We start from the raw sequence: 27539 nt of genomic DNA on the forward strand, positions 1-27539 counted from the left end.
CCGTGTCAGGTGTCCTGAAGGGATGGCTCTGCCTGGCGGTGTGCTCGTGGGACGTACTGAGTCATGCCCTGGGCTGGGTATCCTGAGTGCGTCATACGGCAGTCACAGGGTCTGCGGTCTGGTCTGCGTGCCTCTGTGCCTGTGGATCTCTCCCCTCCCCCTCCCTCCCCAGGAAAGCAGCCAGGCCATGGTCTCATTCAATCTCCTCTTTACTGCGGATGTCATCATCGTCATAGCCACTGGGAGGAGCACACCACTTTAACCCCCGTGTGCTAAGGGGAAGGGTGAGGACTTTTCAGGGCTATAAAACTCACTATGTACATAGAGCATTCTAGGGAGAAAGCCACCCCAAGCACGTGCATGTCCAGGCACGGGGGGAGCAGGGGTCTGGAGCTCAGGCGGGACCGTGTGGGTGTGGGGTGGGCAAGGGGCCGTGTACGTGTGAGGACATGCCAGAGAGGGCCTCGGGAGGCGCCTAAGGGGCTCTGACCAGTGTGGCTAAACAGCTGATCTCTGGGTCCTCCCCAAGTCCTCCACTTTAAGGGTGTGCTCTGGGTGAGAATTGTCCCCTCCTAACCTTCACCTTCAAGCCTAGGGTAGAGGGAGAGGCTGCAGGACCACATCCCCAAACAGGGGCCTGAGGGGGCAACCCCCTTCTCTACCCAGGGACACTGGCCCCTGGCTAGCGCTGACCCTGGGCCAGGGCTGGAGTCCCTGCATGGGCCGGGGTGGGGGATAAGGCAAGCAGGGTGTCCGCTTGGAAGGCCAGGGCTGTGGACGGCAGTGAGGGGGACGCAGGACCCCTGGAAGAAAAGTGGCAGCTCTGGTCTCAGAAGGAGCACTGCCATGGAAACATGACTCTGGGACAGCCCCCACATCATGATAGAGACATCCCCCCATCCTTAGGCACCGCCCACAGAGACCAAACACCAGGGAGACCACCGAGGGGTCTCCGGGAAGATGGAGATTGGCACTTAGACCACAGACTGGTCACCGCAGTGACTTCCAAAGAGACAGAAGCTGGTCATTAGGGAGAGCCCTCCCTCCACGAGGCGGGGGAAGAGGAGGGTCACCGTGGTGGCCAATCCCAGAGACAACAGTCCGTCCTCTCAGGTGCAGGGAAGCAGGGCAGCCCTTAGCTGACCCGGTACGTGGACGTGTTCTTCGGCTCTGTGCTGGGCACACACCAGTCGCCGGCCTCCTGGATGGTCTGGTAGTGGCGCCAGGCTGACTTGTTGTAGACGGGCAGGCGTTCCACTGAGTCCGTGGACAGGGCCTGGAGAGCACCAGGGTCAGCCCATCCTCCTTCCCAGTGCCTCACCCACGTCTTGGTCAATCACCCTTTTCCCGGGGTGGGTTGTGGGGGTGTCAGACCATGACCTGCGCCGTGTCTGAGTCAGCCCAGCTAGGTGCCACACACTGGCTGAGACAACGAACCCTGGCCCAGAAAGACCCAGGAAAGGACCTGTCCCTTCTGTGCCTTGTTCCTGCCCGTTCCAGAAGGCTACTCACTCAAAGGGTCAGGGAGGCAGAAGTAAGGTGGACTGTGACCTTGAACAAGATCACGAACTCTGGGCCTCAGTCTGGTCCTGAGCTGAATGACAAGTTCTCTATGGCAGCCCCCCTTCCTTCTGCATATAAGAAGTCAAAGGTCCCCAAAACAGGGGTCCTAGTCATAGACCAAGGACTTCCTTAAACTGCCTGCCGAGGTGGGGATGTCTGCAGGCCGGGAACGGTAGCTTTGCTCTGATTCTCAGTCTGGAAAGAGTGGAGGGGAGGAGACAGAACCTAGCAGCAGGCTGACCTGCCAGCACAGCCCGCAAGCTGGTCTCCGCACCAGGACCCTCACCTTGAGATAGATGACTGCGTCGGTCCCAAAGCCCTCCATGGAGAAGAGCTGCAGGTCTCCCTGGAAGTACTTGGCATAGAGGCGGGAGATGGGGAGCCCGTACCCGAAGCCAGCCTACAAGGGGGCGGGAAGGGAGAGTGACCAGGAGGCGGGTCTGGGCCTCCCAGAGCAAAGGGACCAATGTGCTGAGTTGGGGTCGGGCCAAAGGATTCCCAGAATCCCTCAGGGGTCGGGGCAGTCAGTCTGGTGGAGCCAGAAAGGCTGAGCAGTCCTAGCCGCGGGTGGTAGTCAACAGGGGTGGCAGAGGAGCTCAGCCCTGGGAGCCAGCGGGTGTGGACAGGTCTCGGGGCTCCTGGGTCTCAAGTTCCCAAACCCAGCCCCACCTGCTCTACTGAGAAGGACACAGCTGCTGATGAGTGAACTCTGTGGGGTGCCACTGGGAGAAATGAGGAGAGACAGACAGACACCCGCAGCTCAGGTGGTGGGGGTTGCTGCGGTCTGGGGGGCGTGGGAGGAGCAGGCGGGCCCAGACTGGGAGAGGTGACCGGTGCTCCTACAGCTACACAAGAACAAAGACCACAGGAGGTGAGGAGGTGAGAGACGGGGAGAGTGACAGTTTGATGAGAAGAGGAGAAAAGACAGGAGGCCTTAGGAGGCAGGGGGCACTGGAGGGAAACCATCTCACCAGTGGGGTCCCTCCGGTGCCGGGCTGGGGGGTGGGCGCCGTGGAGTACATGTAGCTGAAGAGTCGCTCGATCTTCCGCAGGGGGACTCCCCCACCTCGGTCACTCATCTGGGGGAGACGGACATGGCTTCAGTGCTCACGCCCCCGCCTCGACACCCCTGACCTCTTGGTCGTCCCCATCCCCAGGGTCTCCTCTGAGCCCATCTCCTGGCAGGGGCGCAAGTCCCCATCCCACTGCTCTCCGGCCCCCAAATCAAGGGCCACATACTTTGATGGACAGATCTTCCTCACCCAAGGCCACCATGACCTTGATAGGTGGGAGGACAAGGCTGGACTCGTGGCTTTCCACAGTGGCACGCATGGCATTCTGTGGAGGGAGAGGCAGAAGAGATGAGTGACAGTGGCCTAGCCCTAACCATCCCCCAAGGCTGCAGAGGACCATCCCCGCCCCCTTACCTTGAAGAGTTCAAAAAGCATGTGGTAGAGGTGAGAGGGGACATAGACCATGTGAATTGGCTGTTCAGAGTTGGACGCTGCTGGGGAAGTCAAGACCAAGGATCAGGAAATTGTCAAGAGGTCACCATTCAGCATTCACTGATGCAACACCTAGCACCCAGCACTCAACCAATCACCCATTTATCCTCTAGCATTTGTTCACCCACCTGTCTATCCATACGGTATCCATCCATCACATGGTGTCTGTCCATCTACCTGTTCGTCCATCCATCCATCCAACCATTGTATCCGTGCAACATCCCCTAATTCCTCTCGCTACCTTTCCAACGTCCATTCAACCATCCAACTGTCCCTCAACTACGCATCTGTCCCAACACCCATCCATCCCGTCTACCCATGAATTCGGAGTCCAGATTCAGCCTTCCACTCACCCACTGTTCATGCAGCCCCTTCATCCATTCAAAAAATATCTTTCCAGCCTACATCCAGTCTACTAGCATTCACCTGGACCCCAGAGGCCCTGGAGAGCTTTTTAATCCAGTGAGGAGAGGGGAGGGCTGCCGCACACGGTTCTGACTCCACTCTGCCTCTCGAGGATCTCTCTAGCCTCAAGAGCTTCTTGGTGTGAGGGGCTGTGTGTCTTCTCCTAGTGCCTGGCACAGAGCTCTGTTTGCAGCAGGGGCTCAATGACTGGGCATGGATTAGCGAATGAAGGAATCCCAGGCCCCGTGCTGGGCAGCAGGGCATAGAGATGAATAAAATTCAGCCCTATGGTCTCGGAAATTCAAGTCTAGACAAAGGCATGAGTGACTTTAACCTTGGGTATTGTACCCAGAGCTACGTGCCAGGCCCTGTGCTTGACCCTAGGGATACTGAAGGAATGTGGCCTGTCTCTGTCCTTCCATCTCTGCCCCCAAGTTATTTATTCATTTATTTGAAGAGATTTTATTTATTTAACAGAGAGAGAGACACAGCAAAAGCAGGGGGAAAGGGAGTAGCGGATCCCCCCTGCCAACACCGCTGCCAAACTGAGCAGGGAGCCCAATGCGGAGCTCCATCCCAGGATCCCAGGATCATGACCCAAGCCAAAGGCAGACGCCCAACCGAACCACGTGGGTGCCCCATGCCTCCAAGTCATTCAGACAGTGACAGTGCGTGACAGAGGTACACCCCAGGGGGCTGGGTGCCTAATCATGTTTTCTGGAAAGTCCAGGAAGGCTTTTCGGAGGATCTGGACTTGAACTGGGCCTTAAAGATGTGGGCAGCGTGACTTCCAGGCACAAAAGCCCTCAGGTTAGTGGCACACAGGCAGGGGGTGGCTGAGGAACAGGTAGGGGAGGGAAAGGGTAGGGAAACTTCCAGATCCCTGATCCTCCTTTCCCCTAAAACCCTGGTTCCTCAGCAAGTCCTAACCTCTCTACCTCCAAAATATTTATCAAATCTACTCCCTTCTTTCCATCTCTGCTGCCTTTCCGTCCCCTGGATTCCTGCAGTGACCTCCTAACTGGTCCTCCTGAGGTCTTGCCCACCCCCTCCAACCTCTAAGTATCTTTAAACAAACATCAGACCCTGGCATCACCGTGCTTCGAACCCTTCAATGGGCTTCCCTGCTGCACACAACATCCCAGCTCCTGTCTGTAGCCCATGGGCCCTGCATGCCTTCGCCTCTGTCTCCAACCCCTTCCCCTTCTCCAGCTGGAGCCGAGACATAAGGGTGGGGAGCTGACTGTCCCACCCCAGGGGCTTCAAAGAGGGAAACCTCTCTCTTAATTATGCCACTGTCGTCTGGATTCTGAAAAGGCACCCAAACCGACCCCTTAGTAAATACACTGCTCCTCCCCATCGCTGTCACGTGATCTCATCTTGCCTCCTCCCTGTCACTTGTCACCATCTGAAATTAGCTTGTGGGTTATCTGCTCACTGGCTAATGGCCCCCTTCCCCAGCCTCCCTAGCATCAAGAACGTGACCTCCATGAGAAGAGCGACCTTCTGTGGCATGTTTACTGTTTAATAATGTTTACTTAGCAAATATATTAGTAATAATACTGCTAATAATAAGTCAATAATACTTCTGCTTCTGTCCCAACCAGTTCTTTTCCTTTATTTTCCCCCTCCCCCCATTCTTTTCCTGACTCCCCATCTCATCTTTCTCTCCAGAGCCCTTAGACAGACAGACACACACACACAGACACACAGACACACAGACACACACACACACACACACAGAGCCTCCCTCACTCACTGTTGATCTCCTGGATCTCCAAGTCAGGCGAGGCCATGTAATACTTGTCACACAGGAGCTTGGCCATATCGTAGGCATCTGAGAGAAGACAGTAGCTATTCAGGGAATGGGATGGTCCACCCAACAGGCAGTCCTCCTGGTACAAGGCATCCCCAACATTAAACCCAAACAGACGAGGCCCCTACCCACGGGGGAATGGCACATCCTCTGGCAAGGCAGCCAGAGGGGGTCTCTGGGACTCCTCTGTGGGCCAGCATGGTGGGGACATCTTACCCTTTACCACCTCGGAGACATTGCAGTTTGGGTCAATGCTGCCAATGTGTTTTGGGTGGGCTGGGTTGGTGCTGCCGTCAAAAATCAGGGCTGCGGGCGAGAAGGCAGGGAGCTGTGGGTGGGGCTCCCCTCCTACCCACCACCCTCACTCAGGCCACCATGAAGCCAGGGAGGCGCGCTCGGTCCCGCACCCCGGCCCTGCTCACTGTGCTGGTTGATGAGCATGCGGATGGAGATACGGCTGAGGTAGAAGCGGTCCAGAAAGTACTGGATATTCTGGTTGGAGACCGGGTCATCGCCGTATGTGTCCTTGTACTCCAGCACGCCCTGCGCCATGGTGGGCACCACGTCGTTGTGGCGGTTCCGGATGGTGACCAGGGCGTCCGTGAACCTGCAGGGCATGGCGGCTTAGTCCCAAACTGGGGGCGCCCCCAGACTCTCCCCCACGTCTGACCTCCTCTCCACCAGTCTTTGTTCATAGGACCCCTCCCAACCTGAGAGACACAGTGTCCTCCCTGCTGCTTCCCAAGCCCGCCCTGAGTGTCCCACCACCTGCCCAACGGCCAGGGGAGCCCCTCAGGGGCAAGAGCTTGGATCTTCCTAGTCAGACCCAGGGCTATGGAGGCCAGGGGCTAATTCACCCTCAGACTAGATATCTGTGAGGACAGGGATCATTTCTCCCATCCTCCTGCACATTTCTGCCTCAGGGCTGTGACCCAGGGCCCTTCGCCTGCCCCTGCCCTCCTGACCCCCCACTGGGGCCTTCACTCACTGGCTCAGCGTGCGATGGTCCTCCGGGTCCTTATCTAGGAACACCATGATGTCCAGGAGGCTTTGGACATACCTGTGTGCATTGGAGGGGGTGCCATTCAGCTCCAGGCCAAGCTGGGCTCCCTTCCCAACGAACTCAACTGCCCCCCCGCGCCTGCCTCACCCCTACCCACACAGAGCCACCCTGCCCGACAGGCTACACCACACTTTTTCTCAATTCATTTCATCAGCATGCGAGTCTCCCTGACAACACAGTAAGTTATGCAAGAACATCTCTCATTTGCTGGTCCCCCTCCTAGCACCTTTGCTGTGCAATCTAAGAATAGCAGTCTTCGGAGGGCACCGGGGATCATCCTGTCCCCGGGGTCTCGTGGATTACTGGCCAGGAGGGAAGGCTGGGGCAAGTCGCTTAACCTCCTGGAGCCCCTTCACGGAAACTGATACTAGTATTTGTCCCCCAGGGTTCCCGCTGCATCCCCTGGGGCACACCTGGCAGAGTGACTGGCCCAGGGCACTTCACAGAGCAGGAGCTCAGTGAAGATTAGTGCCTACCATTCTGGGCACCTGCTCAGGGGCCGTGTGGTCTGCCTAAGGAAGCAGATTTCAAACGGGGGGGTGGGGGGGGTGGGGAGGACACAGAAGTGGGAAAAGGCATGCCCAGCTCTGACCGTGGCAGGGGTCGGGGGGCAGAGTCCACGGAGAGCCAAGACAGTCCACTCTACTCCAAAGGCCCAGCAGGAGTGTGCAGACCCCCACAGCCCCCCATCTGCAGGCCTGGTGGGAGGCCAATTTCCCCAAGACCTAGAAGAGCTGGGGAACCAGGGGAGTGCTGGGAAGCAGGGGGCCAGCCTGTGGCAGCAGACAGCGCCAACCTAGAGCTACTGTCCCCCTACTCCTGTAAGCCAGAACCCCCACTGTTTCCCCGCTACCATGCCCAGTCCACGGGTTGTTCTGGAGATGGTCACACTCTGGCAGAAACATTTGCAGCCAGCAGGAGGCGGGGGCTGCCAAGAGCCCTGGGACAGAGCTCTGTGGCCTAAGGGTCTCTCTAGAAAAGGGCCTTTGATGGTACATGCATTCCTGTGTACAACAGTGCTTTGACCTTGGCAGGTCAGAAAGGCAGAAATTAGCTCCATTTCACAGGCTCCTAAACTGAGGCCCGAAGTAGTCATCAGGCTGGGAGGTGGTGTGGTGAGACTCAGTCCCCCACACTCTTGTCACTGCCCTGCACCGTGTCTGCTCAGAATGCTCACCTCGGCGTCCCTGAGGGCCCCTCTGCCCAGAGTACCCGCCCCCCTTCACCTCTCCCCCGCTGCTCTCACTTTGGACACTAGAGGAGAAGGTGGGGGGTGCTGGCTGTGGCACTGACTCTGCTGAGTCCCAGTCCTGGCTTGTCCCTCGGGGCTGTGTGACCTGGGTAAGTCATGAAGCCTCTCTGGGCCTGAGTTTCCACCTCAGGGAAGTGGAGGTTTCGTAGCTCCTTGCATCACTGCCTTGCGGTGAGGGCCAAAGGTGATACTCAGCCCTGTGCCTGCCACACAGTGAGCACTCTCGGGATGCATGCGCCCGTTACGAATGGTGGTTTACACACCGGCCACTGCTGAGCATGTCCTCTGAGCCCCCACAGGGTACCCAACACCCTCCTCCCGGTCGTACTGGCTGTAGGCTCCAAGTCCTGCTCTGGACAGCCTTCATGCTGTGGATGGCATGAACGGGGCCGTCCTAGCCCTGGTGCTCCCTGCCTGCCCTCCGCACCCGGCAGGAGAGACCAGTCTCCCCCATCCCTGCAGCCACAGCAGACAATCAGAGAGGCGCCCCAAAGGCAGGGCCTCAAGCTTCCCGGAGGGTAGGTGCCTGCTAGTGCCTGCCTGTGCCCAGAGTATACCCAGGGTCTCCCCTCCCCCAGCAGCTTTGCGGAGCATGGGGTAGTCCCCTTTTTGTAGCCGTAAACCGGCTCAAAGAAAGCAGGTGATATGGCCCAGGCTCCACAGTGAGGGGCAGCGCTGGGATTCAAACCGATGTCTGTCTGACTCCCCACCCACACCTCCTGGCCAACCGGTCACCATCCACATCGGCCCTGACAGCATGGCTGCTGATGCAACGGCTGCCCCGGATGTCCCCGGCCTCGGACAGCGCTCAGCTCTGCCTGCCAGCTGCCCTAGTCTGGCCTCCGTGACAGCCTGTGAGGTGGGTGCTCGTGCTGCCCCCATTCTCCAGAGGAGGCAGTCTCTGTGCAGAGCCGGACTTCTCTCTCGCAGGCAATGTGCCTCCAAATCCCTGCCCTGCCCCTGCCCCCAAGCCCAGAATCAAGCTTCAGGCTCCTGAGTCTGGGATGGTGAGGGGATTTGGGGAGAGAACCTGCAAGTGTGTAAGGCTGGGGTAGGTAGAGGGAGGGGAGGAAACCAGCTGGAGAGCAGGGCTCCAACCCCTTCCTAAGATGGGGGGTGGGGAAGAGCTGGGTGGGGGCAGGCAGGGACAGAGGGGTGGGAGCTAGGAGGCCCTGCCTGCTGGGCCAGGAGGTGCAGGGCTGGGGACAGCGGGCTAGCTGCCGGCACCACCCCTCTGAGGCTGCCTAACGGGCCCCAGAGAACAGAAGCGGGGCCTGGTCACACGGCCAGGAAGTAGAGCAAAGGGCAGCAGGATGGATGGACAATGGGCAGTGCCCGCCGGCACGGCATGGGGAGGGCTGCCAGCCTCGGGCCTCCCGTCTCCTGGACGATGAACCACAGTGAGGACCCCTGCCTGCCTCCCTCGAAGGGCTGTTCCTTCCAGGGAGTAGTTCCACATGGGCTCTCAGCAGGGAGGCAACAAGATGGGAAGGATCTTCCCAGAGGATGCTGGCCCTGGCCTGGAGCCCGCCAAGGCATGGCACCCCAGATGTCACTCTCAGGAAAGATCTGGTCCTAAAGGGGGAGACACTGAGGAGGAACACTGGCTGCTGGGCTGCCCACCTCGCTGACCTGAAGGGAAAGAACAGGGCTTGGACCTAGGAGGCCTGAAGCCTGGTGTAATGACAGACGTGGTGCTTACCTCCACCGTCAGCTGGACAGAGCAGGCTCAGCAGGCAGTGGGGACCCAATGTAGCTGCCCCAGGAAAGGCCCGGGCCTGCTCACCTCAGCCCCAAATCAGGCCGCCCAGGCCTCCTGCCTTCTGGGGCTTTCTAGCCTGCCCAGAGCCAATTCGGGAGGAAGGGGGTGGACTGTGTGGGGAGGTGGAGGGGGCGTGTAACCGGTAGCATGTGGAAGCGTGTGTGTGTTTGTGTGTGCACACCACGCACTAGCGCCCACAGCCGTGGCAGATAAGGAGCGTGAACAAGGCAGTGGCTATGTGAGGAGGGGGCGGTGGCAGACCTGTCCCTCGTCTGGAAGCTGCTTTCTGCGGGGGAGCTGAGTGCAGGCCCTGAGCCAGGCACACTTGGGTCCCGTGGCCGGCCATGCCCCACAGAGGCCACTGAGCCACTCCGTCCCTGGCTCGAAAATGGGGTTCACAGCAGTACCACTCTGACATCTCAGTCTCGACTCCGGTTATGGAAAGAGAGGCCAAGGGGTTCAGCGAGGGTGAGATTCCAACCCCGACTTCATGCCTGGCGCGGCACCGGCCCCTGGGGCCACCGCCACGGCACTGGTTCTTCTCCAGGGCTGTGGTTCCCACAGGGTGGGGGTGCGGGTCTCCCTCAGGCTGGGTTTGCCCATTGGAGGGAGAGATCATGAGAGGCTGCTGGCCACACTGCCTCCAGCCCTTTTCCCTATAGCCCCGGCAAGACCTCTGTGACAGGAGACTCACTGTCCTCTGATTCTACCCTGCGACTCTCACTTAACCCCCACTTTCTGGAAGCATGCTCCCACCAGCTCCACGCCCTCCTGACACTGCCTTTCTCGCCTGTCACATCCCAAGCCAGCAAGCGCATTCCACTAAGGTGAACCCTACCCTCCCAAGGCCTCGCTCGGGGAGTTTGGCGATCTCTGATCCGGGTCACCGCCCCAGAACCCAGCACTCGGACCTCTCTGCTCACAAGTGCGGCCGCCAGGTCACACAGCCTTAGACGGGAGTCTCAGCTCTCCGACCTGCTGCCTGAGTGATCTCACACACATGTCCTAACCTCTCTGAACCTCAGTCTGCTCATCTATGAAATGGGAGAAATGACAAGGCCTCCCACAGAAGGCTGTCAGGAAGGCTAATTGAGGGAACGTGTGGACATGCCTAGAACAGTACCTGACGCATGACAGGCCCTCCAGGTCTGTTTGCTTTCACCATCACCATCGCTGTGAGGACCACATTGTCCCAGAGAACCTTGGCCACACTCACATCTATGGCGAAGCTCGGGGACATGGCTTGTGTTGACACAGTTCTGCACACTTTTGCATCAAACGGTAGCATTTACCCTTAGAAACAGAGTAGCTCCCCATTTTACAGGTGAGAAAGCTGAGGCTCAGAGAGGCTGGGGGTCTGCCAAGGATTAAGGGTCCAGCAAGCAGTGAAGCCATGCCTCCAAGGCGAGCACGCTGACAGTGAAGTCAACGGCTACGGCTTCCTACTGCCTTCCAGGCACCTCCAAAACGGGCTCCCTCCACACCAGGTCTGTCTGGTTGAAACAATTCACCAGGTTTATTTAAAACCAGGAATGCTTGGGGCGCCTAGGTGGCTCAGTGGGTTAAAGCCTCTGCCTTCGGCTCAGGTCATGGTCTCAGGGTCCTGGGATCGAGCCCCGCATCGGGCTCTCTGCTCAGCGGGGAGACTGCTTCCTCCTCTCTCTCTGCCTGCCTCTCTGCCTACTTGTGATCTCTGTCTGTCAAATAAATAAATAAAATCTTAAACAAAACAAAACAAAAACCAGGAATGCTCACCTCATCCTCAGTGACTCTTGCCTAGAACCTCTCTGCAGCTGAGTAATAACTCCACCAGCCTCCCCACTTCGTATCACTTCCACTACGAACAGCATTTATACCGGACTCTTCTATTTTCCAAAGGGAGCGTTTGCTCCTTACTCGTCAGCCTCTGAGGGTAGAGGCCCTCTTGCCAGGCTCCTTGGTATGCTGTCCCCCTCCGCTCGTGCCAACCTGCCCACCGCCACCACTTCTGCATTCGAGCCAGCAGCAGGTTTTCCTAGAGGGGGTCTGCCCTCTCTTACAGGCGGCCACCTCGTCCCCAGCACAAAGTCCCTCCTCCCTTCGGACCTCAGGCTTTCTTGCTGCAGCCAATGATGCCCATTCCCCGGAAACAACCTCAGCAGGCTCTGGTCAGTGCATCAGGACATTCTAGTAATCCCACGGCCTGTTCTCAGCTGAATCAACCACCGGGAAGTGCTCTCTCTTGTCTAACTTCACTCTGTCCTGCTGTTGCTAGGCATGATTTAGAAGCTTCAAGGGAAGAAAGGCCAGGCCCAGCCCACACATGCGTATCTGGTTTTCAGAAATGGCCTCTCCTGGGGGAGTCACGGGCAGTTCAGCAGCTCCCTGCTCCCCCACATCCCGACACGCATCCCCCAGCTCTCCTAGGAACACAGCGTCCAGGGAGGGGCGCGAAAGGGCCTGGTCCTGGCATCAGGCACTCGCCGGAGAGGCAGCCAGGCCAGTCAACCGGGCAGAGCTGGAGGATAAGCGGGCAAACAGATGGCACCTTCTGTCTCCACACCATGACTTCCCCACCGCCCTGCGCTGGGAAATGCTGTTTGGCTCAGATGTCCCACACCTCCGAGGGCCAGGGCCCAGCGAGGGGTGACCTGGTTGGGCTACAGGAATGCCAGTCCTTGCCCTCTGTCCCTGTCCCCCTTCACAGCTTGCACCAAACTGTGCTGCTGGCACAGAGTCAAGTCCCAGAGGCCCTCGCTAGGCCCCTGCCTGCCTCCACACCCGGGCACAGGCAGCTCCGAGGCTTGGAATGCCCTTCCCGTCTTTCTAGGTCTAGGCTCACTCCGGCCCCCTGGAAGGCCTGGAGACGTGTCACCTCCTCTATGCGTCCACTTCAACTTCCCCACAACTCTCTGCTTCACCTGACACCCACTGTGCGCCTGCTAGGAGCCTGGCCTTGTGCACGGCCACTGTCCTTCCCGAATCTCATTAAACCAGAATAAGTCCTGCCTCTGCGTACATCCATGCATAGAAACGATGCTAGAAGCACACCACAAACCTTCTGAAACCCGACTAGCGTTTGGTTATGGCGTGGAGGGTAGTGGCTGGCACTCTCTTCGGTCTGTTTTCCCGTGTCTTCCAAATGTCCAAGCGGACATGTTATACTTCCACCATGAGAAGGAAAAAAGCCCCAACCCATGTGACTTTTTAAATAACATTTTCGTTCTTCAGTAAAAGTAACTCTTTGTAAGCTCCCTGCTCCCACCACCATCTACCATCTCTGTAGCTCCCGGAGGGCACCTGCTGCTGCTTTCCTGCCTCCGATATGGCACTGGGCTCGCAGCAGGTGCGGACCCCTGCTCCCAAATCCAACAGGGGACCACAGCCATGATGCACCACAGCCAGGAGAACCAGCGAAGCGTTTTGGCACAGGGGCCACCAAAGACCAACCAGGATTCACCATTGGTGTGCCAGTCACACAGCAAACTCTTGTTTGTTCCTCATGTGACCAGCCGTTGGTGTCTGTCATTCAATTACTTAACCTGGGAAGACTTCTAGAGGAAGCTTTACTGAGGATTTCCTTCTGCTACCAGAGCAACTTTTGGTCTTTGCCCCTCCAAAGTTCTCGGGGCTGGGTACGATGCCATCCCTGCGTCTGAGTGTTTCTCAACATCCAAAACAGTCTGACTTGTAGCTTGGATTATATCATTTGAAAATTCGTTTCTTCCTGTTTCTGTTTCCCTATAATGTGGCCCGTCCCCAGGTAAATAGCACCTAATAGGTGCTGGGTGTTCAGAGCCAGAGCTGGTGGTAAACGCTGATACTGGCATGGTTTGGGTTTTGGCTGTGAAAACAATCCCCGGGTGGACCCTGGGTTTCTGGAGAAAGGAAGAGTGGTAAGCATAGGGCTGGTAAATACGGAGGCTAGGAGCTTTAGCTCACTCCCTGCTCTTGCCTAGTATTCCATTTGACCTTGGGGCAACTCTCCAGCCTCTTGGAGCCCCTGTGCTTCCCCTCTGTCCCCACCCCCCTCAAGGCTGCTGAGAGCACAGAGACTCTGGGAGCCCAGGGGCATCTGGCAGCAGAGTGGGAGGTACAGGGACCAGGCTGGGGGTCTCACCAGCTCTGGACGAGCTGCACCGAGGGTGTGCTCAGCACTCGGTCAGGAAGCAGGTTGATCTCTTTCATGATGTTGGCCAGGCGTACAGGCAGCTCCTGCCTGAGGAAGGTGAATGAGGTTTTCTCACAGGCATTGCTGGACCCTGAGGGAGAGAGAGAGAGAGGTGAGCCCACAGAGCTGCAAACCACGGGAGCCAGAGGTCATCTCAGGGGTCAGGTCGATTAAATCCTTCATTTCCTGAGGGTTCAGAGAAGTGACCAAGGGCACAGAGCAGAGCAGCTCTCTTGATCTCCTGCAGTGCGCCCACCACCACGCCACCCTGCCCAATCCTCTCCAAGCTTGTGTCCCCCCCCACCCCAAGCCTGCTTGCCTTCAACCACAGGGGACAGTGCCACTCCCAGGCCCATCTGGAGCCAGCTCTGGCCTCAGTTACCTCCCTTCTTCACTTTCTGCCTCTCCTAGCAGACACTCGCTTTGAGAGGTGGAAGGGGTAGAGAGGGGTGGATCCAGTGGGCAGAGGAGCTCGGGAAGACCATGCCTTCCCGGGTCTGGGCCTGGCTGAGGGCCACTGTGCCTGGTCCATGGCATCTGTGGGGCCCCAGCGTTCTTTTTGGCCCAGTCTGTCTTCACCCAGGCTGGTCTCGTTGACTATTGTAGAGCTGTCCCTGCATTAATGCCCACATGGGAGGCACACAGGGCCCAAGGATGGGAGCCCAAATGTCTTGGTCCTTGGTCTGGCTTCAAGATGAAGACGGGAGTGGTAGACCAAGGCCATGGCCTAGAGTCAGAAGAGCTAGATGCTAGTCTAAGTTCTGCTTCCAAGTCTGCCACCTAGGGCATGTGACTACCCTTCTCAAGATCTGTTTCCCCCACTGCACTACAAGTGGACCAAACTCTACTTTAAGCCCCACCCAGCCCATTTCTATAATTGGGGTCCAGTTTGGACTGGACAGCTACTGGTGGCTGACAACGGGCCCAGGGGGCTTTTCTACATAGGGGGAGCTCAAACAGGGCAGGGGGACAGGCAGACAAGTCCTGAAGAACAGGGGCCCTGTGTCCTGGTTGCCTCCTCCCCACCCTCTCCCCTCAGTGACGCAGCTGTAACTTGAGCCAGGCACTGTCTCTTCAACTCCGGAGAGACCTGGGCACCCCGTCCTAATCCCCAGCTGGCACCAGGGAAATGCCGCGTAGACAGACAGGGGACAGGGCCCACACAATGCCTGTTTCAGTGGCCACAATGGCACAGCCTTGCTTCTGCTCCAGAGGCAACCCCAGGGCATTGCTGGTGGGTGAGCTGGCCCAGGAACCTAGGGGCTGCCAAGGCTGCAAGCCTTCTGACTCCACTTCATGGTGCTCCAGGCCTCCACCGGGTTGGGGACAGGAAGCCAGGCCCAAACAGATTTGCTCTTCAAGTGTCCTTGCCTACTGGGCCAGCTGGGGTTTCTTCAGTGGGTCGGGGTGTGCTCATCAGCCACCTCCCTCCTGTTGACATTTTTCTTAAAGAGCTGGGTCCCCACCTGACCCCAGGATGCCCACCCCAGCCCAGGTCTCCTTCCAGCTGTCTGCACCTCCTAATCCCGCCTTGTTTGTTACTCCCACCAGCATCCCTGCCCCATTTCTTCTCCAACACTCTGAGTCACTAGGACAACCACCATTAACCCTTTCTGTCTGGATATACCCCACTCCCTTCCTGCCCTAACATCACCTCCTTGCTGCGCCTTACTGGGCAAGACCTTTCACAAAGCCCAGGGACATACTTAGACCCCTCCTTCTCAGTGCCCCCACTTCCCACTGACAGCCCAGTACAGAGCTTTTCCCCAGGATACCTTAACCCTTTCAGGGACAGTCCTTGCCCCTCCTCCCCCCACTGCCTTAACTCTTCCCTGCCTGTACCCCAGCAACCTTTCCCTGTCACGCAGGGCCTCTCTTCTCCGCGTTAATTTTCAAGGCCAGGGCCCCCTCCCTCACCGCCCCCCGAGCTCCGCGAGCCCCCACGGCCAGCCGCCCCCACCCCACCCACTCCGTACCAAAGTCCAGAAACTGCTTTATGGACAGCGGGGACGGGGAGAACTTGCTGAAGTGTTCGATGTACTTGGGCGCCCCTGCCAGCGACGCATTCTTCAGCAGAGCGCGGACCCAGCGCATGGTGGCGGCGGCGGCGGCAGCGGCGGCCGCAGCTTGGGCTCGGCTTCGGGTCCTACAGCGGGCAGCGCCAGCGCTCAGCTCGGCCCAGCTCGGCCCAGCCCGGCCCAGCCCGGCCCAGCGACTGGGACCTGCAGCCTCCTCCCCGCCCCCGGGCGGGCAGTCCTCCAAGCCCCGGCCAATCGGCTCGTCGAGGCGCTCCGACGTCGCCAATGGCCGCTCACAAACAACGCCGGCAGAGCCAATCGCCTCTCGCTTCGGCACGTGGCTTCCCCCTGGACCCGCCCCCTTAACCCCGTCCTTGCCCTGGGCGGCCTGTTGTTTTCGCGAGGCCGCGGCGAGAGCCCGCCTCCCGAGCATTGGCTCCGCCCTTTCCTCCTACGGGCCCAGTCCGGCTTAACCCCTGCCTCCCCAGAGTTTCGTCATTCCTCCTCCCTTTTACTTCTTTCTCTCCCGCGCCCTACCAGATCTCCTTCACTCGCCTTCCCTGAAATTGTCCCGATAGCTTCCCTCTCAAAGGGACCTGTTTCACTTGTCCTGACACCCACTTGCGCTCCTTGAGGGGGGCGATCTGGTGGGTTCCCAGTCCGGATGACAGTGACTCGGACTGGGAAAGTTTGCAAACTTCGGGATCAGGATGCAAGACCATGCTAATCCCTCATACAGACGTGCCCCCCCTCCCCCGCCACCTTCCACAAAGATCCGAGCGGCTCGGGAAAGGACGGCCGGAGTCAAAACCCTAAGGACTGACGGTGATAGAGGCAGGCCTTAACATCGGCGCTGTCAGTGCAGTTTTCAAAACACTTCGATTATTCGCTGCTCATTTGACCTGAGAAAGCGACAATCTTCGCATTACCTTAGAGAAAGGTCCTGGCAGGTGATCTGGGCGCCAGGATGCCCGCCCTTCCCCAGCAGCCCTGAACTCTCGGCGGAACAGAGCGCGCGCTCTTGTGGTGAAACGCGGTACGCCCTGACCCCCCTTCGAAACCCCTTCCGCCCCCCTCCCGTCTTGTCCCTTTGAAGTTTTCTCTCTTTCACTGTTCAGTCCCTGGGCACCACTGACCGAGTGCTCAATATGTGCTGGGCGTTGTCTTGGGGACAGGAAACACAGAAAGGATAAGGAGGTAGTCTTCTCCCCGGATCATTTCATTTCTTAGTTTGGGAGGTAACTGCATAAGTAAATAAGTAGTTACTGTGTAACAGAATGTGATTACAGTCAACACGGAGCAATGCGAGAGGCTTCCCAACGGAAGGGACTCTTAGCTGAATGAATAATAACCTATGTGCCAGGTACTGTCTGCATCATTATCTCCTTTAATTCTTCAGACGGCTCTCAGGTGCTATTATTATCCCCATCATATAGATGAGGAAACAGGCTCGGGGATCATTCTCAAAAGCAAATCTGAACTTGTTACTTCTCTTGCTCACAGACTTTCAGTGGCTCTCTGCTTCTTACTGGTGCCTTTCCAGCTCTTGCACGATCTGCTTTGGCTTAACTCTCCAGCCTCCTCCCCTCCACATTCCCCTGCTCAACTCCCAGTCATAGTTGTCTACTGCCTTGAACCCGCCTCCAGTCTCCAAGCCCTTGCAAATACTGTCTCTTCTATTGGGATCATTTGTTCTTCTTGCCACCTATCCATTCTACAAGTCTCCAGCCCTACGAGGCTGGGTTCTGGGCTACCTCTAAGGGCTCTTTAGACCTGCCCAACCTTAGCACCATTTGGCTCCTATCAGACTGAGTGGAAATCGTCTGCTGACTCATCTGTTTTCTCCACTAGACTTTTGAGTTCCAGGAGGGCAGGGCTGTGTCTGTATAATTAACTGCTCTATTTCCAGCACCTGGCATAGCACAAGGCACATTTAAAAAAGGAAAAAAAGAGTGAGGACCACCAGGCAGACATGCCACAGAGTCATCAGGGAGGACCACCAAACATCCTTCCAGCTAGCAATTAAATCACTCATGATGTTGGAGGGTGCCGTGTTCAGGTTGCAAATAGGTACTTTGATTAAAACAACAACAACAACAACCCGACCCTGTGCCTCGCCTATAAACGTAATAAATAATTAATCATTAACAGCTATTACTATTGTCAAAATTTAAGTAAGGAGGAGCGCCTGGGTAGCTCAGTCAGTTGAGTATCAGACTCTTGGTTTTGGGCTCAGGTCATGATCTCAAGATTATGAGACTGAACCCCGAGATAAACGTAATAAATAATTAATCATTAACAGCTATTACTATTGTCAAAATTTAAGTAAGGAGGAGCGCCTGGGTGGCTCAGTCAGTTGAGTATCAGACTCTTGGTTTTGGGCTCAGGTCATGATCTCAAGATCGTGAGACTGAACCCCGTGCCGGGCTTAGTAGGAAATCTGCTTGAGGAGTCTCTCCTTATCCCTCTGCCCCTCTCCCTGCTCTCTCTCAAATAAGTAAATAAATAAATAAAATTTACATTTTAAAATACATTTTTAAAAATGTAAGTAATGAGGAAAAGGCTGTGAACTCTGACACTAGGTATAGGAGAGGATATTGCCCACGATCCTCTTCTTAGTGCTGGACTTCTCTATTGTGGCCTCTGTGCTTGGAGCAAAATTCCTTCTGCAGAGATTGTCTCAGGGTGATAATGGGAGTGGATGGCTCGGTCAAGCTAAGTTAGATGATGCTGAGGTTAAGCTCCTTCCCATCCCACCATGCCCAAATTTCCTATTACATGTACAAGGCAGGTTGGTGGTGGGAGGGAGATTCTCAGGAACTCAGACTGATAGACATTTTATCTCAAGGCAGGCTTCTACAGCAGCTGAATCAGGAAAGCAGAACTGTGGGGACTCTCGTCCAACATTCAAGGGTCTCAGCTCAGTATTGAGCCGTGTCCCTCCTGCTCACAACTGATTGGCCAGAATTAGTCACATGATCTCATCCAACCAGGAGGGGAATAAGGAAGTGCTACCCAGACCTGTGTCCAGAGGGGGAGGATCACCTTAGGGGTCCTTTCAGTGACACAAAAGCCAAGACCCTCTTTGGGAAGAGTTTGGAGGTGCTACAGCTCCAAGGAGCTCCAGAAGCTTGACATTATTGAAGCTTGACATTATCTTTTATATAAAGTGGGCATTGCTGCTTCTCTACCTTTTTTTTTTTTAATAAAATCTTGCAAGATTTTTAAAAAGTTTGTTTATTTGACAGAGAGCACAAGAGAACACAAGCAGGGGGAACAGCAGAGGGAGAAAGAGAAACAGACTCCCTGCTTAGCAGAGAGCCCGTCAAGGGGTTTGAACCCAGGACGCTGGGATCATGACCTGAGCCAGAGGCAGACACTTAGCCGACTGAGCCACCCAGGTGCCCCTGCCATTATGTTTCTTTTATAAAAGTATAGCACCAGTTCTGAAAATGACTACTTATACTGCAGGGTGTGTGTGTGTGTGTGTGTGTGTGAGAGAGAGAGAGAGAGAGAGGGCTGTGTTCTCATCCAAGCATAAACAGTGTCGCACACACACACACACGTTGGGGCTGAGCCTGTGGAACTGGTCAGAGGGATGTGTAGATCCCTAGATGCTATCTTTTTCTTAAGCAGTTAGTGTCCGCAAAGGACAGGACTGAGTGGGCCTGAGCTCTGCTCAGCCTGAGCTGGGCTTTGCCAACCCCACGTGTAGTATTACTCCTGACCGAGTGAATAACCCAGATTTTGGAAAAGGACCTGGGGGTTCTGATTTCTAGATCGGAGACCTCTGGGTAGGGGCTGGGGCTTTTCTGGGGAAACTGGACCTTCTGCTGTTAATTCACCCTGGAACGGGCAGGCCCAGCATGGAAAGTGAGGGGTGGGAGGTGTGGGCTCTGGTGGGGGCAGCAGAGGGCAGGGAGGCAAGTTGGGGGACACCGAAGCAGACATCGGGAGGGGCTCCTGATAGCCTGGGTCTGTGGGCTCTCGGAGCAGCTAAAATTGAGGATCTGCCGCTAGGCTTCTCTGAGTAGTAATTTTCAGCCTTCAGTGAAGTCTTCCAAACATCATAGCTTTGAGGACAACTGACAGAAGGACCTATGCCACAATTTAGGACAAAGAAGTCACGGGGAACGCAGAACTGCTCTGTTCTCCCCGGCTTGTGGGGAAGAGTGAGGGCTTGGGAAGCAGAGGGCTTGATCCAGTGCTGTGGGCTATGAGGGCTTGGGACTGAAGCAGCCTTGGAGGAATGGCCATAAGACTAGAACGCCAGGTACTCCTGCCCAGACACTGGCGGATACCATGACCTTCCAGTCTTTCTAGTCTTGAGTCACTGGTTCACCCTCTGATCTACTCATCATGGTGTCTAGGGATGGGCTTGAGGCAGAAAAGCAGGCTCTTATCTGAATCCAGCCACTGGATGAGGGCCCTGGGCTCTCCACCCTGGCACCCAACCTCCGTCCACCATTATCCAGGACCACCTGCTTCTACAGCCAAGTAGCTTTCTGCTTCTTCTGGACCTGGCACACCACCACCTCCACCTCCCACCTCCCTCCCCAGGGGCCAGCACACTGTCCACCAAGAAGCCATTTTGGATTCTATCCAGTCTACTCAGGTGTTTTCCCAGACTTTATGTTCTGGATCTCAGCTAGATGTCCATGACCATCCTTTAGATCAGGATGTCCCTGAGAGCAGGGACTGGGGCGTCCCGATCCATCTTCACTCTGCCAGCCTCTCAGATCCCAGCCCCTGCCTTTTTCCACCTAGGTGTCAGTTGTTTGACATCGCCAGACTGGACAGGGGGTTGGGACGGGAGGGTGGGGAGTGTGGTGAAGGGAGGGCAATGCAGAGCGTACAAACTGGGAGCTGTTTATTGGTTGCCGTGAGAAGCCTATATACAAAGAAGGCACAGGAGGGGGAGAGAGCTCCCCAGCTACAGTACCATGGAAGTGGGTAGGGACTGGGAAAGGGGGACTGACAAAAGGCAGGGGTCAGGAGAGGTTTCCTGGAACCAGCCTCAACTTCTAGAATGGGCCTCAGGACTTAGCCCAAGGGGGGAGGAGGCAGAGCTAAGTTGGCTTTGGAAGCCAAGGACAGCCAAGAACCCCACTTCTAAGCCCCCTACCCATGGTCGGTGAGGGCAGAGCAAGGTCCAGCTGATGGGGCAGGGACAGGGCTCCCTCCCCGTCCTACATTCAAGTGTCGCTCCCTCCATGATCTTGGGGGGTAGGGAATGGGTGGGTGGGTGTCTCTCCAGGCCTTCAGAGGCCTGGATGCTAGTGGTCAGTGGGAAGTGGGGTCTCCTCTCTCCTTCCAACAGCTCCTTAGTGGAGGATGGGCCCCTTTTTCCACTGAGCATCCCTCCGTGCTCCCAGGGCTGTGCCGTGGCTAGTCTGTCTCTGTTCCTTCAGACAGCATTCTTCCCCAGAAGGCATCTCCTCCAAGGAGAGAGGCCTTGCAAAAATCTGTGAAGGAAAGCTGTCCTGGGGACCTTCCTTCTAGTCCACTCTGCTCTTGGATCTGAGCATGCCAGGGCCTGGAAATGCCACCATGCCCAACCTGCGGCGGGCCCCTGCTCTCTGGGGCAGGATCTCCAGGAGCGGTGGCTGGGGGAGCCCGGTGCGTGGTTCCCTGTCAGCAGCAGTAGTCTCAGTAGCAGTCAGTCCAGTGACTATGGCTCAAGATGGGTCCAGTGTGAACGGTGGTGGGGTGGTCACCACAGAGGGGGCCTCTTCCTCCTGGCTCTGGCGGAGGCCCTTTGGCTTGGTTTTGGCACAGGCAGAGGCGGGGACACGTATGTCCGTGTACCATCCGTGATGTCCAACATAAGTCCACAGGCGGAGGGCACCCCCATGTGTCCAGGGCCCCGCAGCTCCAGCCCTCCCACGGGGAGCAGCCTGTGGCCAGACAGCACGTGCCTGTGCTAGAGGGGTGTGTGTGCCCAAACCTGCCGGCGCCGGCCAAAGGCAGTGGCCCCCGTGGACTGTCAGGGGCATAACTTATGATAAATAGAAGGGGCGCTGGGGGAGCAGGGGTGGGATCGGGGAGGACATCAGTAGTATCGGTCCCGAGTCTGCCAGCTGGTCACCCAGTGCTTCTTGGTAGGCACGGTGCTCCCTGGAGGTGGGTAGCGCTCCTCCTCCCGGATCCGCACTGCGTGGTACTTGGGCATGATCCGGTAATAGCGGGTCCGCTTAAAGAAGTCACACTGGGGGGTGGGGGAAGGGGCGGAAAAAAGGAAGGACATCAGCATCCAGCCCTTGAGGTTGCAGAAAGATGTGCTTAGCACCTCCCCCAACCAGAAGCCCTCAAAGCCAGGACCCCTGACCCAAACACATGCCATCTCCCTGCACTGTGACAGGGAGGGCGAGCTTGCCCACCCTTGGCCCCAGAGGAAGGAGGAACTGAGGAAGGCAGAGAGGAGTGGGGAGGCAGCTGGAGACAGTGGCCGTCGCTGACGCTGCTGACGCAGCAAGTGTGCCGGTCTGCCCTGATCACGCTGTGGGGGTGGGGGGCCAGCGTGTCACCCCGGAGGGGCTCGGAGGAGGAAAGGTAATAGGTGCAGGGGAAGGACTCTCCTAGTGCCCTCCTTCTCTGGAGGTGCAGAATCACTCTGGATATTTGCTGTGGGGCCTATAGATGGGGCCTAGCCTTGGCCTTGGTCCTTTTCTGATCCCCAGAAAACAAAGGGGGTCACAGGGAGCATTTTATGGCTCCCTCTTGGGGCCCCAAATCTTCAGCAGGAGGAGGCAGTGAGAAGAGCTCTTGAGCCCTCCCAGGGCATGGAGGGAGATGGTGGCCTGCTCCGTGGGGTGGTGCTGGGGCCAAGTGAGGTGCAGAGAGAGCCCATGAGGAAGAAGAGCAGATAGGACAGAATCAGAGGCCCTGGCCAGCTGCGGGGCTCAGGGAAGAGGGCCCAGAGGCCGTGTTACCCGGGTGGGCTGGGGGCAGGGGGCTGCCCCCCTCAGTAGTCGTCCGTCAGCCTCTCTGTCTCTGACGGCTGGCTCTTCATCTCCGCCTTCTGCCTCTTAGCTTCATACAGGGCGCGAGTGCGGGCTCGCTTGAAGAAGCCGCACTGCGGAGGGGAGGAGGTGGGGATGGGCCATCAGGGGGCGCTGGGGGGGTCCTGGCCAGCAGCACTCATGGGCTGGGGCTTAGGGCTGGGGAGCCTGGATCCCTGGATCCCAGCCCCTGCTTGGTGGTGTGGCCAGAAGCCAGAGCTCCTGGCTTCCCCTTTCCAGCTTGCAGATCCCCCCCATTAACCCGGCAGGAATGTCCTGGTGGGTGAGCTGAGGATGGGGGGCGGGGGGCAAGGGGTGAGATGGGAAGCTGGGGAGAAGGTGGGGACAACATGGGAGAAGGGTGGGGGTGGGTAGAAATGAGGAATGGGATGAGGGGAGAGCTAGTGATGGTCTGCTGGCAGGAGGTCCCAGAGTGGGAATCCCAGTGGTGGTCTGGGGTCCTAACCTTCCACAGCAGAAGAATGATCAACCCCAGGAGCAGCAGCCCAGCACCCACGGCCACAAGCACCAGCCACAGCTCGATCTCCGCTGGCAGTTCCTCCACCAGGTCAGAGTCAATGTCCACGGAGAACTGGCGGGGGTGACAAGGGGCTCAGCCCTGTGACCGTCCCGTTAGACCCCATGCTCGTTCATCCTGTCCCAGCAGGACCCAGGACCCTGCTGTTTGACCTATTACCAGCAGGGGGCACTCAGGGACCAGAAAAAGCCCCTGCCTGCCCACTGAGAGCGGCAGATACCTCCATCCTCTCTGGTTTTCCCTCCGTGCAGACCCAGCCCCAGAGGACCAGCTTCAGATCTGGGACGCAGCCTGGAGTCTGGGTTTGTAACCCACACATCCGGGCTTAAATATCCGCTCCATCCTTGAACTGTGTGGCATTGGACAAATAAGTTCACCTCTCTGAATCTCCATTTCATGCTCTCTGATAAAGGAGATCATAATAACCTGCCTCATGGTATGGCAAAGTGGTCAAGAGCATTCTGGAGCCAGACTACCTGGGTTCAAGTGCCAGCTGTGCTACTCACTGGCTGTGTGACCTTGGGAAAATCACTGAACCTCTCTGTTGTTCATCTGTAAAATAGGGGTTATGGGAATGATACCTACTTCATAGGTTGCTGGTGAGGATTAAATGTGTTTATTATCAGTAAACTGCTCCGAACAATACCTGGTACATAACCAGCAGTCCATAAATATTTACAAAAAAACAAAGAATGAAGAGCATGTAGTACCATTATTTTTCTTCCCCTACAGTGGAGGTAGACACACACACACACACACACACGTGCATACACACACATATATAGTTATATTATTATAATATAAAATTATATTACATACACTATATGTAATCAAACACTATTATATATACAATTGTGTTATATTATATTATAATATACAATATATTATTTTATAACACATATATTATGCAATATTGTATATAATAATAAAACATAACACATGTAGCATAAGTGTTATAGAATATATTATAACATAAAATTATATTACATATAATGTATTTTATATATATTGGGAGAAAATTTTTTCTGACTATACATTATTTCTTTAAAATTATTTTTATTATTATTTCTTTAAAGAGTTTATTTATTTATTTGAGAGAGAATGAGTGAGAGAGAGCATGAGAGAGGAGAAGATCAGAGGGAGAAGCAGACTCCCCAAGGAGCTGGGAGCCCAATGCGGGCCTCGATCCTGGAAGTCCGGGATCTTGACCTGAGCCGAAGGCAGTCACTCAACCAACTGAGCCACCCAGGCGCCCTTGATTATTATTTTTGTTTAAATACAGATGATATCAAGAAAACTAAAGGTTCCCAGTAATTTTACTTCCCAGAAATAACTCTTCAACATTTTGGTGAATCTCTTTCCATCATTTCTAATGCATAGGTTAAACACACGTCCTTTCTTCCACATAAGCAGGGTCTCTGTGCAGCACATACCCTTCTGTGACCCGACCTGCCTCCTCTTTCAGCTATAATTATCATCTCCTGATGTCAATTAAGAAAGATCGACCTAATCTCTGATGACTGGATAGCCATTCAAAATGTGCCACAATTTATTGAGCCGATCTCCTACCAAAAGACATGTAGAGTGTTTCCAATTTCATGCCATTATAAACCACGCTTTCAAATCTCCTCGTACATTTATATTTGCATATTTGTCCTATTAGCTCCTTAAGATATATTATCGTGGGCTGGATCAAAGGAAGTGTACGTTTTAAACTCTAATAGACATTGACAAACTCATTTCCAAAAACAATCCATCCATTTATACTCTAACCAATAGCATTTCCTTCTACCTCATCGGCACCAGACAGCCTTAGCGTTTTTTAATCTTTTTCAATCTGATGGAAAAAAAAAATCTTGTTGCTGTTATTTTTATGACCTCACTACTGAAGTGACCATTCCTAGTTCACCCTGTGGACACTGCCTGTTTATGTTATGCTGCCCTTTACCTTGACACACTAAAAATCTATATCAATCCTTCGTCATATATGCTGGAAACTCTTTTAAAAGCAACCTATCGTTTGCCTTTCTAGTTTCTCTTTATCTCTTTCACTATAAACAGATTTAAAATCTGTATTTTTTTTTAAAGATTTTATTTATTTATTTGACAGAGAGAGATCACAAGTAGGCAGAGAGGCAGGCAGAGAGAGAGGAGGAAGCAGGCCCCCTGCTGAGCAGAAATCCCGATGCGGGACTCGATCCCAAGACCCCGAGATCATGACCTGAGCCAAAGACAGCGGCTTAACCCACTGAGCCACCCAGGCGCCCCTAAAATCTGTATTTTAATTTAATATAACATTTGTGTTATATTATATTATATATAATATACAATGTATTATTATATATATATATAAACATATTTTAATTTAATATAACATTTGATTGGTCAATGTTTCCCTTGCAACTTCTGGGTTTAGTAAAATAACTCCTTCTCCCCATAATTAAAGATTATTATTAAATTATTTTCTGAGTTTTTTTCCTGGTATATTAAGTTTTATTTCCTCTACGTAAATATTTAATCTAACTCCAGTGTAGTTTTTGGTTATCATGTGAGGGAAGGGGTCTGTCTTTACTTTCCAAATGTGTTAACACCACTTCATAATCCAACTTTCTCCACTGGTTAAAAATGCCATCTGGGGGCGCCTGGGTGGCTCAGTGGGTTAAAGCCGCTGCCTTCGGCTCAGGTCATGATCCCAGGATCCTGGGATCGAGCCCCACATCGGGCTCTCTGCTCAGCAGGCAGCCTGCTTCTTCCTCTCTCTCTGCCTGCCTCTCTGCCTGCTTGTGATCTCTGTCAAATAAATAAATAAAATCTTTAAAAAAAAAATGCCATCTGGATAGTAACGTAAATATCTCTTTGTAACGTAACGTAATATCTCTTTGTAATGTAATGTAACATAACGTAACGTAAATATCATTGGTCTTTCCAGCTTTCCTCCGCTACCTCAATTGGTCTTTCCAGCTTTCCTCCGCTACCTCAATTTATTTTAGGAGATATACCACAATACATTTAAGCAACCCTCCCTTCATCTCCTATATTATGTCCTCCATATCTCCACTATAGCTTTTACACAAAAAAATGGACAATTTTGTTCTTTTTTTCCCCCTCTCTGATGTAACTCAGAATCAAGTTTGAGAACTTTGTTTTCAAGTCTCCACGGAGACGCAACACCCTCACAGACAAGTTGCGCAGATCCAGTAAGCCCTAGCAGAGTCACCGGGGGACTCATAACCATACCCCACCTGGGGTCCCACCTCCCCAGACTCAGACTTCATGGCTTAGGGGTATAGTCCAGACACCGGGAGCCCTCCAGAGGAGTCACAGACTGCCAATATAGAGAACCTCGTAGCTAACGTGTGTGCGGGTGCTCTGAAAACCTGCCCCCTGCCCCCATGCCCGGTCCAGGCACTCTGGCTCCTTAACGCGCTCACTCACCCACACGGTCTTGTTCTCCATGTTGATGGTGGGGATGCTGGTTCGGAGGAACAGGGTAGCCCAGCCCGATACACTGACTCTGTCAAAGTCTCTGTAATCCTGCATTGGAGAGATGGAGGGGTGGGTGGGGAGGGGTGGGTCTAAAGAAGCATCTGAAGCCCCTCAGAGTCTCCCTCTTGACCCTGAGCATCCTCCCCAGGTCACCCTCCCACCACTCGGCATCTTTAAGCAGCACCCCAAGGGCTCCGAGAGCTGGACATCTGCACACACAAATCCACATTATTCATGCATCGGGTCCAACGCCGGATGTGGGGGACAGCAGGGACAAGGAAGGTCATGGTCTAGGGTCAGGTCCCTGGGCTAAATCTGGCCCAGCACATGCTTTTGTAAATAAAATGTTTTTGGCGCACAGCCACGCCCGTTCCTTTCTACATTGTTTACGGTGGCTGGTGCTCCGTGGCGGGGCTGAGGACTTGCAGCGGAAACTGCACGCCCCACAAAAGCTGAAAAGGTGGATAATCTTGTCGTTTGCAGAAAAAATCTAGTCTAGGGGGCTGGCATGGGAGTAAGGGTGACCCAGAGCAGAGCGTAATCGGCGGCACGCGTGGCTTCGGAGAAAGTTCTGGAGAGGTTGTTTGCAGCTGGAAACCTCAGCAAAGACCTCACTGGTGGTGAAGCAACCGGGGAGAGCTTGAAGGCTGAAGAGGAGCTCCCGTACAGAGGTAACAGAAGGGGAGCTGGCCTCCCAGGGGGAGGGAGCAGCACCGCAGCCATGTGGGGGTGGGAAAGGAACAGACACAGGAGGGAACGGACTCCTGGGAGACGGCCGTTCTGGCTGGAGATGAACATGACATCACATCCACACACAGATGCACAAACGAACACTGACAGGCCTACAGGGGCAGGTGTACAGTACCTCCTGGGTGAAGTCCGACGTTGTCACTGACACACGCACACACAGGGGCACACAGACACGCAGGAGGCCTGGCTGTGACCCTGGCCTCACGCTCTCCCTGTTACTCTCCCCACCC

The 27539-nt window shown here is 55.2% G+C and overlaps 2 protein-coding genes across 4 annotated transcripts in view; both read right to left on the reverse strand.

Moving 5' to 3' along the window:
- Positions 1-191: 191 nt before the first annotated feature.
- Positions 192-16508, reverse strand: PDK2 (pyruvate dehydrogenase kinase 2). 3 transcript variants are annotated; one of them, XM_044248727.1, is made up of 11 exons: positions 16464-16508; positions 13466-13607; positions 6278-6349; positions 5712-5896; positions 5506-5595; positions 5233-5310; positions 2991-3070; positions 2803-2901; positions 2535-2642; positions 1850-1963; positions 192-1276 (listed from the first exon to the last, which is right to left on the reverse strand). In XM_044248727.1, exons 2-11 carry the CDS (start codon positions 13531-13533, stop codon positions 1136-1138), a joined length of 1035 nt encoding a protein of 344 aa, XP_044104662.1. In that variant the 5' UTR covers positions 13534-13607; positions 16464-16508; the 3' UTR covers positions 192-1135. The 3 variants fall into 3 exon arrangements, with proteins under 3 accessions (XP_044104662.1, XP_044104660.1, XP_044104661.1); XM_044248725.1 differs by lacking the exon at positions 16464-16508 and adding an exon at positions 15493-15680; XM_044248726.1 differs by lacking the exon at positions 16464-16508 and adding an exon at positions 15493-15677 and having other exon boundaries at positions 2991-3067.
- Positions 16509-21675: 5167 nt separating this feature from the next.
- The window catches only part of ITGA3 (integrin subunit alpha 3), a 28007-nt gene continuing 22143 nt past the window's right edge, over positions 21676-27539 (reverse strand). The window contains exons 23-26 of the mRNA XM_044248728.1: positions 26509-26607; positions 23002-23127; positions 22467-22609; positions 21676-21742 (exon numbers count right to left, since the gene is read on the reverse strand). Of these exons, the coding sequence (XP_044104663.1) occupies positions 22499-22609; positions 23002-23127; positions 26509-26607 (336 nt within the window). The 3' untranslated portion in view covers positions 21676-21742; positions 22467-22498. The remainder of the gene's footprint in view (positions 21743-22466; positions 22610-23001; positions 23128-26508; positions 26608-27539) is intronic.

Source organism: Neovison vison, chromosome 5 (genome assembly GCF_020171115.1).
Source record: "Neovison vison isolate M4711 chromosome 5, ASM_NN_V1, whole genome shotgun sequence".
Classification (NCBI taxonomy): Eukaryota; Metazoa; Chordata; class Mammalia; order Carnivora; family Mustelidae; genus Neogale; species Neogale vison.

Excerpts from the sequence above, each read along its gene's own strand:
- PDK2 (XM_044248725.1), bottom strand. The coding sequence starts at position 15,610 with ATGCGCTGGGTCCGCGCTCTGCTGAAGAATGCGTCGCTGGCAGGGGCG. Across the intron at positions 1,964-2,534 it reads GCACCGGAGGGACCCCACTG|GCTGGCTTCGGGTACGGGCT; the intron begins GTGAGATGGTTT and ends GCCCCCTTGTAG. Across the intron at positions 1,277-1,849 it reads ACGCAGTCATCTATCTCAAG|GCCCTGTCCACGGACTCAGT; the intron begins GTGAGGGTCCTG and ends GGTGCTCTCCAG.